The 17304-nt window shown below is 52.9% G+C and overlaps 2 protein-coding genes across 2 annotated transcripts; one reads left to right on the top strand and one right to left on the bottom strand.

The window, feature by feature from the left end:
• Positions 1 to 4711, top strand: Sprn (shadow of prion protein). Its single transcript, XM_058580775.1, has 2 exons — positions 1 to 227; positions 1248 to 4711. Exon 2 carries the CDS (start codon positions 1256 to 1258, stop codon positions 1724 to 1726), a length of 471 nt encoding a protein of 156 aa, XP_058436758.1. The 5' UTR covers positions 1 to 227; positions 1248 to 1255; the 3' UTR covers positions 1727 to 4711.
• Mtg1 (mitochondrial ribosome associated GTPase 1) lies at positions 4349 to 16548 on the bottom strand. The gene is made up of 11 exons (XM_046448729.2): positions 16368 to 16548; positions 15998 to 16062; positions 12232 to 12336; positions 10807 to 10887; positions 10355 to 10411; positions 10045 to 10135; positions 8393 to 8454; positions 7884 to 7980; positions 7450 to 7531; positions 5115 to 5227; positions 4349 to 4758 (listed from the first exon to the last, which is right to left on the bottom strand). The coding sequence occupies exons 1-11, from the start codon at positions 16474 to 16476 to the stop codon at positions 4568 to 4570; spliced, it is 1053 nt and encodes a 350-aa protein (XP_046304685.1). The 5' UTR covers positions 16477 to 16548; the 3' UTR covers positions 4349 to 4567.
• Positions 16549 to 17304: the final 756 nt, after the last annotated feature.

The following is a 17304-nucleotide window of genomic DNA, read 5'->3' as shown; positions in this document are numbered from 1 at the left end:
GCGGCGACAATGGGGGCCGGACAACAAGAGGGGCTGCGCCCTCCTCCGAGCCTGCCTTATCTCCTCCCTTCCCCTCCGGTCTCCCGGGGCTGAGCCGCCGCCGCCACTGCCGCCCTCAGTCCTCGCTGAGGCCTCGGCAGCATCCAGCCGCGCCGGGTTGGCAGAGGGTCTTCGCCCCGGCCCCGGAGCAGCATCTGGGCAGAAGTTCCGACCCAGGCCCGCAGCAGGTAAGTCCGAGCGGGGGTCCGGGAGCGGACCGGAGAGGCTGGGGTGGGGGCGATTGCGCGGTCCTGGAGAGGATGGAAACGCCGCCCAGACCCTCGGTGCAGAGCTGGGTGGGCCCATCCTTGTCCGGTTCCCCTCCCCCACTGCTGGGCCTCGGCCTGGAAGGGTGGGGCGCGGGGCGGGGACAGGAAGGGAAATTTCTGGGGTCGGGGCCTTCCCTGGCGGAGTCCAAGCGGTGTTACCAACCCCGCACCCATTTCGCCGCGGCCACTGGCTCTAAGGCTCCGGAGATCCGAGATCGGGGATGCCAGGTCGGGTCACATGCCCGTTCTTTCTCTAGATACTGATCTGAGTGTTTGGCATCCTTCAGTCACGACCCCCTCCAACACCCCCAACATGGCTGCGCAGAGCCGGGGATATGAAGCCCCTACCGCTAGGCCTGAGCACCCCCACCACAGGCGCTCAGCACCCCCCAATTCTGGGCCCCAGGCACATAACAGTCCTGCCGTGTTAATCCCTCCCAGCCCACCCCATACCCTTCCCAGTTGGTGAACAGGACCCCAAGCCCCTACCCCAGGCCTGAACACACACACACAGCCCAGTCCAGCCTCACCACAAGTGGTAAGCTCCCAGATCTTCACAAAAGCAGCTCAATCTGTCCTCAGGCTCTGAGCCCCTGTCCCCAGATCCTGAACCCTAAACTCCCAGGACTTGAGCCACTTCACCACTGTCAGCAAGCCCTGAATCCCCTAACCCCATCCTGGTCCCTAGATCACAAACCTCTGTTGCCTCAGGCCCTGAATCCCCTCACCCAACAGCCTGGTCCCCAGGTCCTGACCTATATCTCCTCAGAACCTGAGCCTCCCAAGTCTCCAAGTTCTCATGTTCCTGTATCCAGACCCCGAGCCCACTGGTCCCAGACCCTGTGCCCAGGCCCTACATTCCCTGTCACCTCATCTCTGCCGTATGCCCTTGTGCCCCTTCTCGCAGAAGCTGAAGTCCCTTCTGCTTCCTTTCTGCAGTTTTGCCAATGAAGATGAACTGGACAGCTGCAACTTGCTGGGCTCTGCTACTGGCTGCAGCTTTCCTCTGCGACAGCGGTGCAGCCAAAGGTGGCCGTGGAGGAGCCCGGGGCAGCGCCCGCGGAGGCCTGCGCGGTGGAGCACGCGGGGCCTCAAGGGTGCGCGTGAGGCCTGCCCCCCGCTACAGCGGAGCAGGCTCAACTCTGCGCGTGGCAGCAGCAGGGGCTGCAGCAGGGGCTGCGGCGGGGGCAGCTGCCAGCTTGGCTGGGGGCCCAGGCTGGAGAAGGGCCACAGGGCCAAAGGAGGGTGGCCGGGAGGACGACGAGGACTGGGCACCAGGCGGCAACGGGACAGGCAGGGGTGTGTACAGCTACTGGACCTGGACTTCTGGTGCAGAGTCCTCCCACCACCTGTGCCTCTGCCTGCTGCTGGGTGGTGCCCTTGGAGCCCTGGGCACCCTGGGGCTGCTACAGCCCTAGGCACAGCTGTGCTTGGGATCCATATCCTGGCCCCCAGCCCAGCCTTCTCCATAGGCCCCTCAGGCTGTCCCAGAGGCCAACAGCATTTGAACACTTCTTCCCTCCACTGCCCACAGTCCTCAGGCCCTGGAGGACCCCACCCTCCATCTAAGACTGTCCCAGCCTCCCCATCTCCCCACCCTACCATGGAATCAGCAGCACCCCCAGCTCCAGGATGTCAGGGTCCCCTGAGAGAGGCAATTAGCTGTGGCTCCTGCTCAGGCCTGCAGGCTGGGAGGTGTCAAGACCAGGCATTCAGGCCACTCCTGTTCCCTGGCCTTCCCTGGACAGAAGAGTGTAGACAGTGTTGACCAACCAGGCAGAGGCCACCTTCAGAAAGGTTCTACTCTGCCACTGAAGCCCTGAGGATCGAGGACCAAGGGCTTCCCACCAGAGCAGCTGGAATGGACTTCCCACAGGAGCAGAATATCAGTGAGTGAGGAACATTCAACTAGGCTGCAGTGAGAAACGTCAGGTGCTAACCACTTGCCTAGGGCAGGTCCTGAGGATTTCACAGCACAGTAATGTTTTGGGGAGGAAAGCCATCCATTCCAGAAGATGCCCACTGTGGTTCTCAGAGCTCCCAGCAGAACATGCCCTGGGAGGCCACGGCAGCATCCCTCTCTGCCTGGCAGACTTCCCACAAAACCCTCTGCCAGGTGATGGTCTCCACCTTAGAGCCAGTGGGCCCCAAGGACCATTTAACTCATCTTGAGACCCATTCTGGGGAAAAACCCACATTCAAGAGAATTCCATTTTCTTGTAATTTAAGTTCCCATCCAGTGATCACTCAGGGGACAGCAGCTGCCAATCCCACTATAGAGTCCCCCTGTGCTGTAAGTGGTCCTACACTTCTGGTGAGCAGCAGCATCTCCAACTGGGCAGTCCCTCCCTCAGAGCAGATGGACCAGGTGGAAGCAGAGGGTCCTCAGTAAGGTTGTGGCACAGTGGCTGAGGACAGACAGGAGAGACCATGGTTCATCAGACCCAGGGCCACCTGCAAGTCTTTGGAGGAAGGCTGACCAAAGCAGTGGGGCCAAGGCTCCAGCAGGTATAGTCAGACAAGAGCAAGCCTGGGCTCAGGACAGAAAGTTGAGCTCCTTACTCCACCAAGGGCTATCTAAACATGGACATCTTGAGGGGAGGGGTACCCAGAACAGCCTCAAGATGCTGGCAGTCCTTACAAGGATTGCCTCCAACTCCCAAACACCTCATGTATAGACTGGCCCCTTGTGTCTCCAGGGCCCACCAGCGTAGTGCCCATGAGCCCAGTTCAGGGGTTCCCAGCTCTGCCAAGATGTCTATCTCTAAGCACCTGAGGCCATCTCCTAGGTGCTCTTGTGAGACCCTCACCCACAGACAATCTCTTTCCAGGACTTGCCCTCACCCTCGGGACCAAAAAGCCTTTGGGCTTAGCCAGAACAATGCTGAAACCAGCATCTCTCCATCCAGCACAAGGCTCTGGTTTGGGGATAGGTTTTAAGGCTACTCTCAAGACCTGGGCCAAGCAGTCACAGGACACTACTCCTTGCATCCTGTCATCCACACTGCCATTGCTCAGGGCACAGCCAGCCCCGATGCTCCTCCATACCTTCCAAACCAAGCTGGATGCCACCTAAGACCAGCAAGCCAAGGCCAAGCCCGCCGATCTCTCAAAAGCAGATGAGATCCCTCCATCATCCAGTTTGGTACAGGGAGACCCACCAAAGCCCTCTTGGCTTCTCAGATGCCTCCCTGAAGGGCTGCACTGGATCAGACCCTTGCACACCACAGCGCACGGGTGTCAAAAGGTTCCAGAGGCAACGAAAACATTTTTCAATGCTTGTTTCACACCAGCCTCACCTCAAGTGTGTTTAGCTTTTCGCACAGCCAAGGGCCCTTGAATACCTCCTCAGAAAGACACAGACAATGCTAAGAAGGCACCCTCAGAATGGGTCAATCATGCAGCACTTGCAGTGGGAGGCACTACTGGAAGACCAGCCGCTGGGAGCAGCTGCCCACAGCATGGAGAGAGTCAGCTGAGCATCAGAGACTGGCAGATGCTCAGGCAGCTGTGGGAAAGCTAGGCCACCACCAGACAATGAGGTCAGAGCTATTCACCAGGTCCAGGCTCACTAGCACCTCCCGTCTGCGCTAACCCAACCACCCTGCCTTCTAGAATGCAGGCTGCTGACAGCAACATTCCCTACACAACACTGGGATGGGTCCTCGGCACCTCCTCTGGGCCCCCCTGAAGCAGAGGGCCACTGTCCCCTTGGCTAGGAGCTGGCCATCCATGACTCTCTGGCCTGTTGTACAGCTGAGCCATGGGCCTGTGGCCTCCTGAAAGCAGAGCACTGAGGGGGAGGAAATCCTTGGGTTCCACTACTCTGAACCTCCATCCATGTTTATGTATTCATTTAATAACAAAGTTAACCAAAATAAACCCCTGCACTGGGAATAAGACTCTTGGTCACTGCAGGGCCATAGGACATCGAGAGCCCCATTCCTGACTTGCCTGTTCCAGCTTTCACTGGGAGAGGGACTTCAATATGTGGGCCCAAGGTAGCATGGGTGTACAATGAAAGAGCCAGAAGAGAGAGATCTTTTCATCCAGAACTCTAAACATTACAGATTACAGTTTTAGCTCCTCGAGACAGCATTAGCCTCTCCCTAGAGACACTAAACAGGAACCGCCTCACCAGGCCAGTCACGCAGGCCTGCTCCATCGGGCTGGCCAGGCCACAGTGAGTGGGAAAGTGGGGCCCTGAATCAAAGGGACCAGCGTGGTTGCTTCTGGAAAAAAGTGGGAAGTCGTAAGCCTCAAACGCTCTGTCCACATGAGGTCCGGGAAGCCATCTGCCACGCAGCAGGCGCCGAGTCTGTGTCGGCAGCGGGGCAGTCCTGCAGAACATCACAGTCGAGCATCACTGGGCCAAACAGCCCACTGCGGAAGGTCCGGAGGAAGTCGTGGGCTGCCGCAGAGTAGTTGGGCTGGACGACATTCACATCCCCTAGAGACAGTGGGTCTGATGAGAAAGGGTCCTCCAAGAAGGATAGCCCAGCCCCAAGACAGTCACATTGGGCATCAGTGAGTAAAGCTCAGGCCAGGCCTGTTCATAGAGAAGAGCATAATGTCCACTCAGCACCACCCAAGGACAGGGGACAGGGCCAGTCCCACACTCTGGAGCCTGGACTACAAGCTCCTTTCTCTCTAGATACTTCAATAGCTCCTCTGCCCAATCCCCAACCCCAGGACAGCACCACCGCCCATGCATGTTCCAACCCCCACGCCTCCCTCCTCCTGCCCTCCTCTAGGGACAGCCAGGGAACACACAGACCCTGAGTGGCACAGCACAGCCTCACTCACCAGTGCCTGTAAGCACTTTCACCTTCCGGGTCTTCCGCAGCCGCAAGGCCACTCTCTTCAGCACATGCTCAATGTCGTCAGAGGCGCCGTCCAGGCCATAGTGCTGCACGTACCTACACACAGGCCACAGCCACATCAGACCTTGGGGGCCTGCTGACCACACCCCAGAGCAGCCAGTGGCCGAGCTCCTGAGCATCCCAGGACGAGGCTCAAGAATTCCTTCAGGAAAGAAAGATCCATGGCCCAACAAGGTGAGATCCAAAGTCTGGTACCTAATAACACTGACCAGCCTGCAAAGCAAGTCAGATCCCAAATGAGAGAAAAACTGAAGTGGACCCAGAAGTGGCAGGTATCAGAATGTACAGACTCACATTCACTGCCATGTGGTTACGGGAGCTGAGGAACAGATGGTGAGAGAAGGCAGGACCTGAGAAGCAATGAGATAGGACGAAGAGCAGACCAGACACCACAGAAGACAGCGACCAAAACCCAGCGAGGACCCAGACAGGACCCAGCATCTCAGAGCAAGCAGCACACAGGCCAAGTGCCCAGCAGCTGGCACCCAAGCCCTGGTGAGCAGGAAGAAGGTAAAAGAAACACCGAAGAAATAACACTGGAAATTAGCCAAGTGAAACAAACACATGAAGTCACAGACCGGAAACCAACACACTCAAGCACAGAAACACGAACAAGAGCACAGCAGGGCCCACATAACTGCTCAAGGAGTGACCAGGAGAAGTCACTCAAAGCAGCCAGAGGAATATGAAGACAAAGAACAGGAGGGCAGGAAGCAGACCCCTCACCAGAGGAAAACCAGCACGACGCTGGGCCACCCTTCCCACCAAAAATCTGCCCACAGATTTTTGAAAGGAGACGTGACGTGAAAGGAGAAGGACAACGGGAGCTAAAAGGACACACCTCAGCAGACCCCTGCCCTGAGAGAGGGGCCAGGCAGACCTGCCCCACAGTAAAGATTGAGGAAAATCCTTCACACACAGTGAAAGACCAGATGAACTCAAGAAACAAGCAGCACCTTGAACAGCAATGTGCTAGGTAAGCATATAACGTGCTCTTCTTACAGTCTGAGTCTCCTTAAAAGGTGACTGTTTATGCAAACAGAAGAGAAGGGAAGTGTGTGCAGGACTTATCCAACATGCAATGGTGGAATGTGTGATGACAGTGGCAAGCTCATCAGGTGAGGAAAAGGGCCTGCCTGAGTGCTGCAGGTGACTCTTGTGACTCCTGAGACTCCTGCAAACCTGAAGCATAAGACCACAGGCACCAGACTAACAAAGGAGATGGAGCTGGATGTCAAGAGGCAGAAAAGGGAGAGAAGACACAAAACTCACGGGACAACTAGAAAACCAACAGCATAACACATTCAAACCATCAACGATGACACAAAACGTAAATAGTCTAAATATCTAATAGGAAAGGTAGAGACCGCCACATTGGATAAAAACAAGGCCAAACTCTACGCAGCCTATAAGAAATGCACTTTTACTATAAAGACAAATGCACAAAGTAGAACGGTGGGCAAGGATATACCATGATACTACCAATCAAAAGAACCTAGCATTCTGTGCTGTGGACAAGGGGCCCAGAACAGAGAGCTCTCTGAAGATGAAGAAGCACTTCACAACACCCTGCACACTACTGCACCTACAACAGAGCCTCAAAATGCACAGTGCCAGTGCAAGAGGACGCCCAGGGAAGCAGACTGGTGTGTGAGGGGTGAAGACTTTAATGCCCTTCTCAACAATCAGCAGTACAGATGGAAGGAAAATCAGCAAAGTATAAATGAAGAAACAACAAAGACTGAAATCAGTGAAGTAAAAAACAGAAAGATAACAGAGAACGTCAATGAAACCAAAAGCTGACTCTCTGGAGATTAAATAAAAGTAAATCTCTGGCCAAGATCTGCAAACAACATGGTGTCCACCCACAGGTGACTGGATAAACGTACTGCAATGTCTGAACACTGAGCACCACTTAGCAGGTCACACAAAGATAAATTTCAAACAAGCCAATTGAAAGAAAGGCATCTCTTTTGTTTGTGCAAAATTCTAGAAAATTTATATCTAGTGACGGACAGCAGAGGGCTGCCTGGGCACAGAGGTCAGGAAGGGAAGACTACAAAGCACAATGGGCAATGGGAGTGCCCGTTTTCTTGATTATCGGATGGTCTCAGGTGCATTCATGTCAGACTTACCCAATTTTTAACAATGTGCAGATTATCACGTCTACAATACCTGTGCGCTGTGTCTAGAGCCGCACCTGGCCAGGACAAGCAAGCGGGGGCTGCCCACCCTGCCCTGCCCTCACTGCCACTCACCCAAACAGCTGGTGTCGGTTAAGAGTGTAGAGCAGGTAGTCGGCCATGGTCTCCTCCCCGACCAGGTGGTCCAGCACGGTTCCTGGAAGATGGCAGCAAAGGTGAGCACATCCAACAGCTGGCATCTGTGTCCCCAACAAGCTTGCGCCCCTCGCAGTCTCAGCTGCCACAGAGACTCTCCACAGAACACAGCTGTCATCCTGACCTTCCTCCCACTTGGCTAAGCCTTTGCTATAAGGTCTGACTGCCCACATCTGTCAAATGGGAGAGTGAAAGTCACTCTCACAGGGCAGGGTCAGATAGCAACCAGCATGCTTTGCGAAGCATCTAGTAGCAGCCAGGGCAAAAGTGGAACAACTACTCCTGCTGAAGGTCTGTGCCAAGGTCAGCGTTGGGCACTCGAGGTAGGAGGGAGGGCACCAGGCTTAGCTCACCACACAGGGCCAGCTTCAGGCCCGTCTCCACACTTCCAATCCGAGGAGCTAGCACCCCAGGGGTGTCCATCACGAATATCAGAGGCCGTTCACACACCTATGTAGACAGAGTTCACAGTGAGGCCCCCACAGCAGCCTCCTGATGGGCTGGCCCCACACACTAGGCCTCGGAGGCTCCACGGGAGGGCCCAGGAGCAAACCCACCCCCAAAGGGTCATCATTTTCACCAAGCACAGGGGTGGCCAGAGGTTTTAATTCACCCGATTTGGAGAATAAATAAGAGCACTAGGTCCCATGGAGACCAAAAGGGAATGTGTAGAAAGTGGGCTCTGCCCTTTCCTGACAGTGGGGTGCCCTGGCGGCTGGGCAACAGGACAGGGCAGTGCCTGGCACAGGTGAGTACCCGGTGGAGATGCAGTGGAGTGCGGGAAAGGACGGTCATGGGCAGGGCCAACAAGGTTGCTCAGCAGCACCAGGCAAGCACCTGTGCCTGGCCACAGAGGACCCACCTGGACTCTGGACATCACAGCTCTGGTGATCCCAGGCTCACCACCCACCCTGGCAGCTTTTCCTGTAAGACAGAAGGGGGCTCTCGTGTGTTCAAGACACACAACTACAGAACGCGCGGTCAGACACACATGTAACTAACCCATTTGACAAGCAGAATGAAAACCCCAAAGGCCAAACAAGCTTCCCAGGGCTATGATGACCCACATTTAGCCCCAACAGCTCACGCAGGGCCTCTTTTTAAAAGCCAGATGCAGGGGCCACAAGGCTGGACACATGCCCAGGACTCATTCCCCAGAGCTGGGAAGGCCCACAACAGCAAGACCTGAGCTGTCCCTCATCATGCCCCACCCTCCTGGACTTGCCCACCTCCCAACAGCCCGCAGCAAGCCTGACCAGCCTGCCCAGACTGTGAATGCCAAGGCCACTGCACAGGTCCCAGCTGAGGGCGCGCCCCAAGGACGGCTCTACCCACTGCCAAACCAACTCAGGAGTCAGAGGAGCAAGAATCCAAATACGCTTTGGCAGAGACACAGCAGAGGACGCGGAGGCCCAGGAAGAAAGAGTTCCAACGGGAGCTCCAACACAGGGCACACGGGCACTGCAGTGCTGACTGCATGAGCCAGTCAGAGGAGGGCTGCACTGACACAGACTGGTCAGACACAGACCAGGGCTGCGGGGCTGGGGGACCAGGAGCTGTCTTGCTGAAAGTCTGGGGACAGTGAGGGTAGCTGAACAGCACTAAGAACACACTTCATGCCACTGACCACAAAAGGACAGAGGAAAATACACAGACGACTGGCCAGGCATGGTGGCACAAGCCTGTCATCCCAGCAACTCAAGAGGCTAAGGCAGGAAGATTGTAGATTCAAGGCCAGTCTCTGTAACTTAGCGAGGCCCTAAGCAACGTAGCAAGACCCTGTCTTAAAAAATAAAAAAAAGGCTGAGGGATGGGATAGAGCTCAGTTGAGAGAGTGCTTGCCTCACATGCATAAACCCCTGAGTTCAATCCCCAGCACCAAAAACAAAAAAAAAAGAATAAAGATGTGGCTCAGTGGTAAAGTGCCCCAGTGCACCCCTCCCTGAAAAAAAAAAAAAAAAAAAAAAAAACAAAACAGATAACTAAGAACTCTCCAATTAATGCCAAAAATACTCTCTGGAATAATGGTTCAGCATGGCTTAAAGCTCTCAGATTTTATATTGTGAATAGATTTGTTAATAAACACTGTAATACTAACATGAACAACAAAATCAACACAGTTAGATCCAGCATTAAACTTTAAAATGGTCAGTCAAGGCACTGTGAATGAGCGCAGCAGGCCACATTTCTATCAAACATGAGGATGAGCAGGAGACCAGTGCTGAGGGCTCAGGTTTCCAAACTAAGTCCAGGAAACCTGGGATAAGAACACCCCCCGCACCCTCTACCCTACAGCAAGTGGAATTATCTGCACCAAAGGGGTTTGAACAAATGAAAAACAAAAACCACCGAGCTTAGAAAACCATCCCACATGAAAGCCATTAGAAAACAAATCCAGTGTAAAATCCAGTGCAACAAACAGCTGTCCCCCACACTGCCCTCTCCGTTGCTGTCCAGGCGGAAGAGCCCACGGATGCAGAAGGGCCAATTCAGCAGCAGAGGGTGCAGGCTCACCTGTCCTGAGGTGCTGTCTCCTCAGGGAGTTGATGAGGGAGGACTTGCCCACGTTGGGAACACCAACCACCAGGATGCAGTAGTCCAGGTTCTACAGGGGCAGGGAAGACCCTCAGCCCCATCCTGCCCAGGCCGTGGACTCTCAGCCCAGGAAGGAGGTCAGGCAGAGACCTACCACCTGATGGGCCACCCAGCCCTGCTGGCTGAAGAGACCCAGGAGAAGGGCCAAGCCTCCTGCTAGGGCACTCCCCATCCTCTCACAGGCAGGAAAGGGCTGGCCCACTACCAGCTCTGGGCCCCACTAACCAACCTCTGATCGGTGGTAGCGGTAGCTGCTCCCAACCAGTTCTATGACCTTTGGGATTATCTGAAACAAAAAGCCATTCATTTCAGCCTGACATCCCCTAATGCACTCCCCATGCAGCCACCTCCACACACCAGCATCAGGGACCCTCTCCCTGCCACTCATCAGGAGACACGGACCTCACACACAGACTGCAGCAGCTGACAGGGAGGCCTGACCTGCCTGAACTTCTGAAGGTAGTACTCTCAAGTGCCCAGATCCCAGACCCAGAGGCAGACTGTCCCCACCCCTACACTAGGGAGGAGTAGGTGGCTCCCCAGGGGGCTTCTAGGACAGCTATACTCTGGCTGACTGCCCACATCCCTGGAAAGCAGAAGCCAACCCCAGGATCTTCCCCAAAACTGCTTCTTATAAAATAATGTTATAAAGCAGAAACATGTGAGCAGAAAAAGGCCTACCTGCTTGATGTTCTCATCCTTTATGCAGTTTGTAAAAATGACATGTTTTAGGCCTTCTCCTGCTAAGTGCTGCTGAATTTTCTGAAAGAGATATTGCCATTTTATATATTAAATGCAAATATGGGTGGCACGGCACAATCAAACTCCAGGACTGAGCTCCAAGGAACAGTTGGCCAGGAGCACCGTTGCTCAGAGCCACCTGAGCTCTGCAGGCCACTGGGGTGTGCCAGTCACCTAGGAAAATGAAGGCACTGCTGCTGCTGCAGCAAGGAAATTTCCATGCTACTAACAACTTTTTAAAAATTGCCTTGAATTTAAGACCGTGACACCACTTAGCAAAGGTCTCGACCACAGAGCAAGAAAAGCAGAAGCAGCACCTCCAATAACATTTCCAGCCTCCACATTTCCTGGTCACACAGAAAGTACCCTCCCACCTGTGCCCAATTCGGCTTGGCTCTGGAGAAACCGGACCTCCCACACCTCCCCCAGCCCTTCCAGTTTCCGGATCACCGTGTGTGCTGAAGGCAGCCAACCATAGAAAACCTAGGGTCAGGTTGGTGAGTGCGGACACCTGGGGGTGCCGCAGCCATCACAGACCTCCAGACTAGACTAGCGATGTCCAGAGCTGCAGGCATTGGCCTCATGCAGCTTCTCAAACTTAGAACTAGGTAAGATGTGAAAGTCAGTTCCTCAGCTACAGTGATCACTGTTGGCCAGAGGCCACCACGTGGGGCAAAGTAGACACAGCATTCATGGTTTCAGAAGGGCCTAAGGGAAGGCTCAGCTGTGGCAGCCTCCAGTGGCACACTGCCACCTCCTGGGGAAATGGTGTCCATTCTGAGCATTTGCAAGTAGACATCCAAGATCAGGATGCCAAGCACACTGTGCTGGGCAGCACTGGTCTCCGTGATGGCTGCAATGCCCCCAGACATCCATGCTCACCAGCCTGAACCCAGGTTTTCTGCTGCCAGCTGCCTTCTGTACACCCTGTGATCTAGAGGGTAGAAGGACTGGGGGTGGGGAAGGCAGGCCCAAAGTAGCTAACAGATTTCTCCAGAGCTAAGCAGAATGGGGACAGAAGGCCCAAGGGAAAAGGAAACATGGAGACTGGAAATATTACTGGAGGTGGTGCCTCTGCTTTTCTTGTTCTGTTGTCAAGTCCTCCTGAAAAGCAGAGATGTGGGCTGGGTTGTGGCTCAGCGGTAGAGCGCTCGCCTAGGACACGGGAGGCCCTGAGCTCAATCCTCAGCACCACGTAAAAATAAATAAATAAAATCAAGGTATTGTAGCCAACTGAAAAAAAAAAGCAGAGCTGTTTCTGAGGCAGAACCCGCCTAGAGAGAGAACACTGAGCCTGGCTGATTCTGAGTCTGTCCAGCAACATCTGTGTCATGCTCTGCAGGCATCTTTTGGAAAGGCCCTCACCCGCTGCTCTGTGAGGTCTGCCAAGTCCATCTTATTGAGGACCAGCAAGTGAGGCTTTAGTCCAAGGGTCTCCTGAAACAGAGGGTTGCGGCCTGAAAGTGGGATGTGGCAACATTAAGGCAAAATTTCCTCAAAGCTTTACCAGCCCATCAACCTACTTTACCTTATCTACCTCCTGTCAGTAAGAGCTGAAGGCAGAGGACAAAGCCCTATCTCAGATCAGGAGCCAGCCCAGTCCACTGTCGTACCCCAGCGGCTGCCAAGCCAACTCAGATTCTGCCCTTCAGGCTGAGGACAGGGTGCACCTCCTGCAGTAGCCAGGACAGGCAGTCAGCAAGGCAATGGCTTCACTCAGCTTCCCAAATGGGAAACCAGTTCAGAGGGAGGTTTTATAAGCAAGTTACTATTTAGCTGCCAAAGCACCTGGGCTCAAAACAATGACCTGATCACTCAGGGGGAACCTCCCAGAGAATACCTCAAAGTACCACCCACCTATGGCCACCAAGGACTTGGGGGTCGCTGCCACCCTACAGGTGGGTAGGCCTCCTCCCAGAGATCCCCAAGGAAGATGCTGCCTTCTCAGTACTGCCCTCAGCCAGGGACTCTGGGGCTGAACGTGAGGCTAACACAGGCAGGCAGCAGCTTCTTCCCTTCACTGTGTAGAGACCCCTGGCTCTCCTAGTACTTGTCTCTCCCAGGGAGTCGAGCTTTGAGAGTCCAGAGGCCTCTGACATGCCCTAGTGAGGCTTCCACTCTAACCGCTACCTGCCACACAAAGGGACCCTCCCTCAGTGCTGACCAAGTCTCTGCTCATTCGGTCATCCACCAGCCTCCAGCACTCTCTCCCAGGATGTTACTATCCAATACCACTTCCCTGCCATATTCTAGATAAAGTAGAATGTTCTAGAGATGAAAGGTGGAAAAAAGTCCTCTCATCACACACACTAAATAATGACTACAGGTTTTATTCATTTTTTAAATGATCAGACATAAGAACAGGAATGTAGCCCATTACAGCACTTGCCTAGCATGTGTGAGGCCCTGGGTTCAATCTCCAATACCGAAAAAAGGTAAAAGTTATAAAGTTTAAAGAATAATCAGACATATAATTGCCAGTAAACACCTTTGACCAGCCTGTCAGTAAATTGATATATATTTACAGCCCAATGCAAAAATTCCTGCTATTTTGTTACTTAAGTTCCAACCAGCCTTTGAGCCCTGAAAATGGTCATCCTCCACTTCTACTTCCAGAGACTCCAGGCAGTGGAGGTCAGGCACACGTTTGCACTTGGCTATTCCTGGGTGGTCCACAGGGACAGGCCTATGGGGCTGGCATCCCCAGCTTTTCTGGGGTTACACAGGCAGGTTGGTGACAGCTGGCAAACACCACCACAGGAGAAACTCCACACTTTTTTCAAAAGTGAGAAAACCAGGTCTGAGTAGTACAAATTAATGAGCACAATCACCATGTCTTGTCAATGATTCAGTCAGGTAAGAGGAAAACCCAGGTTGGCAGGAACCTTTCATCTCAGCTTTCATACCCTATCTAGAAATTTCCATGCGGGGTACCCTGGAAAGCCTGAGTGGCCCATTCAGACACCAACACCACAGGTGTGGAGCTTCGGAACACATGTGGCCTGGACCCCGCAACACAGACTATGATCTGAAAGGGGGCCTAGCAACCAGCGTGTTTAAAAGCCTCCGGGTTGGCGATATTACCAAAAGTTCTCTATAGGTTTAATGCAATGCCAATCAAAATCCCAATGGCATTTCTTGTAGAAATAGAGAAAGCAATCATGAAATTCATATGGAAAAACAAAAGACCCAGAATAGCAAAAACAATGCTAAGCAGGAAGTGTGAATCAGGCGGTATAGCGATACCAGACTTCAAACTATACTACAGAGCAATAGTAACAAAAACAGCATGGTACTGGTACCAAAACAGGCGGGTGGACCAATGGTACAGAATAGAGGACACAGAAACCAATCCACAAAACTACAACTACCTTATATTTGATAAAGGGGCTAAAAGCATGCAATGGAGGAAGGACAGCATCTTCAACAAATGGTGCTGGGAAAACTGGAAATCCATATGCAACAAAATGAAACTGAATCCCTTTCTCTCACCATGCACAAAAGTTAATTCAAAATGGATCAAGGAGCTTGATATCAAATCAGAGACACGCCGTCTGATAGAAGAAAAAGTTGGCTACGATCTACATACTGTGGGGTCGGGCTCCAAATTCCTCAATAGGACACCCATAGCACAAGAGTTAATAACTAGAATCAACAAATGGGACTTACTCAAACTAAAAAGTTTTTTCTCAGCAAAAGATACAATAAGAGAGGTAAATAGAGAGCCTACATCCTGGGAACAAATCTTTACTCCTCACACTTCAGATAGAGCCCTAATATCCAGAGTATACAAAGAACTCAAAAAATTAGACAATAAGAGAACAAACAACCCAATCAACAAATGGGCCAAGGACCTGAACAGACACTTCTCAGAGGAGGACATACAATCAATCAACAAGTACATGAAAAAATGCTCACCATCTCTAGCAGTCAGAGAAATGCAAATCAAAACCACCCTAAGATACCATCTCACTCCAGTTAGATTGGCAGCCATTATGAAGTCAAACAACAACAAGTGCTGGCGAGGATGTGGGGAAAAGGGTACACTTGTACATTGCTGGTGGGACTGCAAATTGGTGCAGCCAATTTGGAAAGCAGTATGGAGATTTCTTGGAAAGCTGGGAATGGAGCCACCATTTGACCCAGCTATCCCCCTTCTCGGTCTATTCCCTAAAGACCTAAAAAGAGCATGCTACAGGGACACTGCTACATCGATGTTCATAGCAGCACAATTCACAATAGCTAGACTGTGGAACCAACCTAGATGCCCTTCAATGGATGAATGGATAAAAAAAAATGTGGCATTTATACACAATGGAGTATTACTCTGCATTAAAAAATGACAAAATCATAGAATTTACAGGGAAATGGATGGCATTAGAGCAGATTATGCTAAGTGAAGCTAGCCAATCCCTAAAAAACAAATGCCAAATGTCTTCTTTGATATAAGGAGAGTAACTAAGAACAGAGTAGGGTCGAAGAGCATGAGAAGAAGATTAACATTAAACAGGGATGAGAGGTGGGAGGGAAAGGGAGAGAGAAGGGAAAATGCATGGAAATGGAAGGAGACCCTCAGAGTTATACAAAAGTACATACAAGAGGAAGTGAGGGGAAGGGGAAAAATAATATAAGGGGGACAAACGAATGTCAGTAGAGGGAGCAGAGAGAGAAGAGGGGAGGGGAGGGGAGGGGAGGGGAGGGGAGGGGGGATAGTAGAGGATAGGAAAGGCAGCAGAATACAACAGACACTAGTATGGCAATATGTAAATCAATGGATGTGTAACTGATGTGATTCTGCAATCTGTATATGGGGTAAAAATGGGAGCTCATAACCCACTTGAATCAAATTGTGAAATATGATATATCAAGAACTATGTAATGTTGTGAACAGCCAACAATAAAAAATTAAAAAAAAAAATAAAAGCCTCCGGGTAATTCTAACATATAAGAAGGTGGAAAAGCGCTGATTTAAATGACAGTAAGGACAAGTCAGGCGGCTGGCTGCTGCAGGCAGCCGACCGGATGAGGGCCAGGGCCAGGCAAAGGTGGGCGGAGACCAGTACTGCCTGCTTGCTGTCTCATGCACAGTCTGGCTCAGGAACGGGGCCCCTCCTGCGCGGCGAAAGGATATCCGGGCGTCATGGACCTCGATGACACAGTCCACCAGTTTCAGACTGCTCTGCATCTTCTTCAGCCCTGCAAAACACAAGAGCACTAAGGGAGGGGCCCGTGAGCTTCCGGAGGGGCAGAGTTTTAGTCGGCCTGTCAGGGAGGACACCACCGAGTGAACGCCCTTGGTGGAGACAGGTCCCCACAAGGTCCCTCAGCCGGCCGCACAGGGCCAAACTTGGTGTACAATTGGAGACTCCGAGGCGGGGCAAACGACCACAGAAGAGCGACATCGCTGCAAGACCGCAGCGGGAAGCCCTGCGCCTGGAGCGGCCCCGCTGCTCTCCCGCGCCGAGCGGCGCCCGGACAGCGCGCCTCCCGCCGGACCTCACCCTTGGCCATGTGGCCCGGGAACCAGCGTGCCACGTCGCGGCCCTGCAGGGGGAAGCACTCGCGCCAGGCGGCTCCGGCGGCGCGCAGCGCGACCGCGGACAGCCGCATGGCATCGCGTCCCGGAAGCGCTCTCGGTGCACAGCCTCGCCCGGCCCGCGACCCTGCCACAGCCGCGCTTCCGGCGCTCCAGGGTGCAGCCGCGCGGTTACGCATGCGCACACCACTGTCCTGGCCGTGAGGAAGCCCGTACAGGCTGGCCCCCTTAGCGGAGCGGGGCGGGGCGGGGCAGAGCCGTTCTCGCTCAGGTTCTGGGTTTTGTGGGATTTTTCTTAAGCAATTAAGGCACGTACTAACCCTAGTTAGATTTAAAAAGCCCCAGAGATTGGGATGCATCTCAGCGGTGAAGCTCTTGCCTGGCATGCTCAAGGCCCCGAGTTCTATCACCAGCACCGCAGAAAATAAAATTAAAAAACTGAAAAATCCCAGTTGCCCCTTAAGCATATTCGGAGTATATATAGCAAAACTTCGTGTCAATGTTTGGCCCCTTCTTACAGACTTGTTTTAAAACGCTATCATACTTTAAACTTACCTTATACACTTAAACAGCTCCACTTCTTTTTCAAGTATTCCAAGTTTAGTGTAACAATGCTTCCAAACGCTGATTGCAACGTTTAATAATACAATGAGACTGCAGTGCTCCTCCAGGCTGCAGGACAAGATGAGCCTGCCCAGGCTGCCCCCAGGCCAAACCACTCACCCCAAAAGGGCTACAAGAGCCTCCCTCCAATGGCATCATTGAAACAATGTCCTAAACACTACACAGGCTCAGATTACCATGTTATGATGTCATGATGCTTAACCTCTAACACTGAGCTCCCAACGCTCCTGGATTGGATCTGGGTCCCCACGGTACACTGCAGAGCCCTTCCCAATGAG

The sequence above is a fragment of the Marmota monax genome, unplaced genomic scaffold (genome assembly GCF_021218885.2).
Source record: "Marmota monax isolate L192 unplaced genomic scaffold, Marmota_monax_Labrador192_F-V1.1 WCK01_AAM20220418_F8-fsc00076, whole genome shotgun sequence".
NCBI classification, from domain to species: Eukaryota; Metazoa; Chordata; class Mammalia; order Rodentia; family Sciuridae; genus Marmota; species Marmota monax.
Note: the sequence above shows the minus strand (reverse complement) of the source record. Positions and strands in the feature narration are given on the sequence as shown.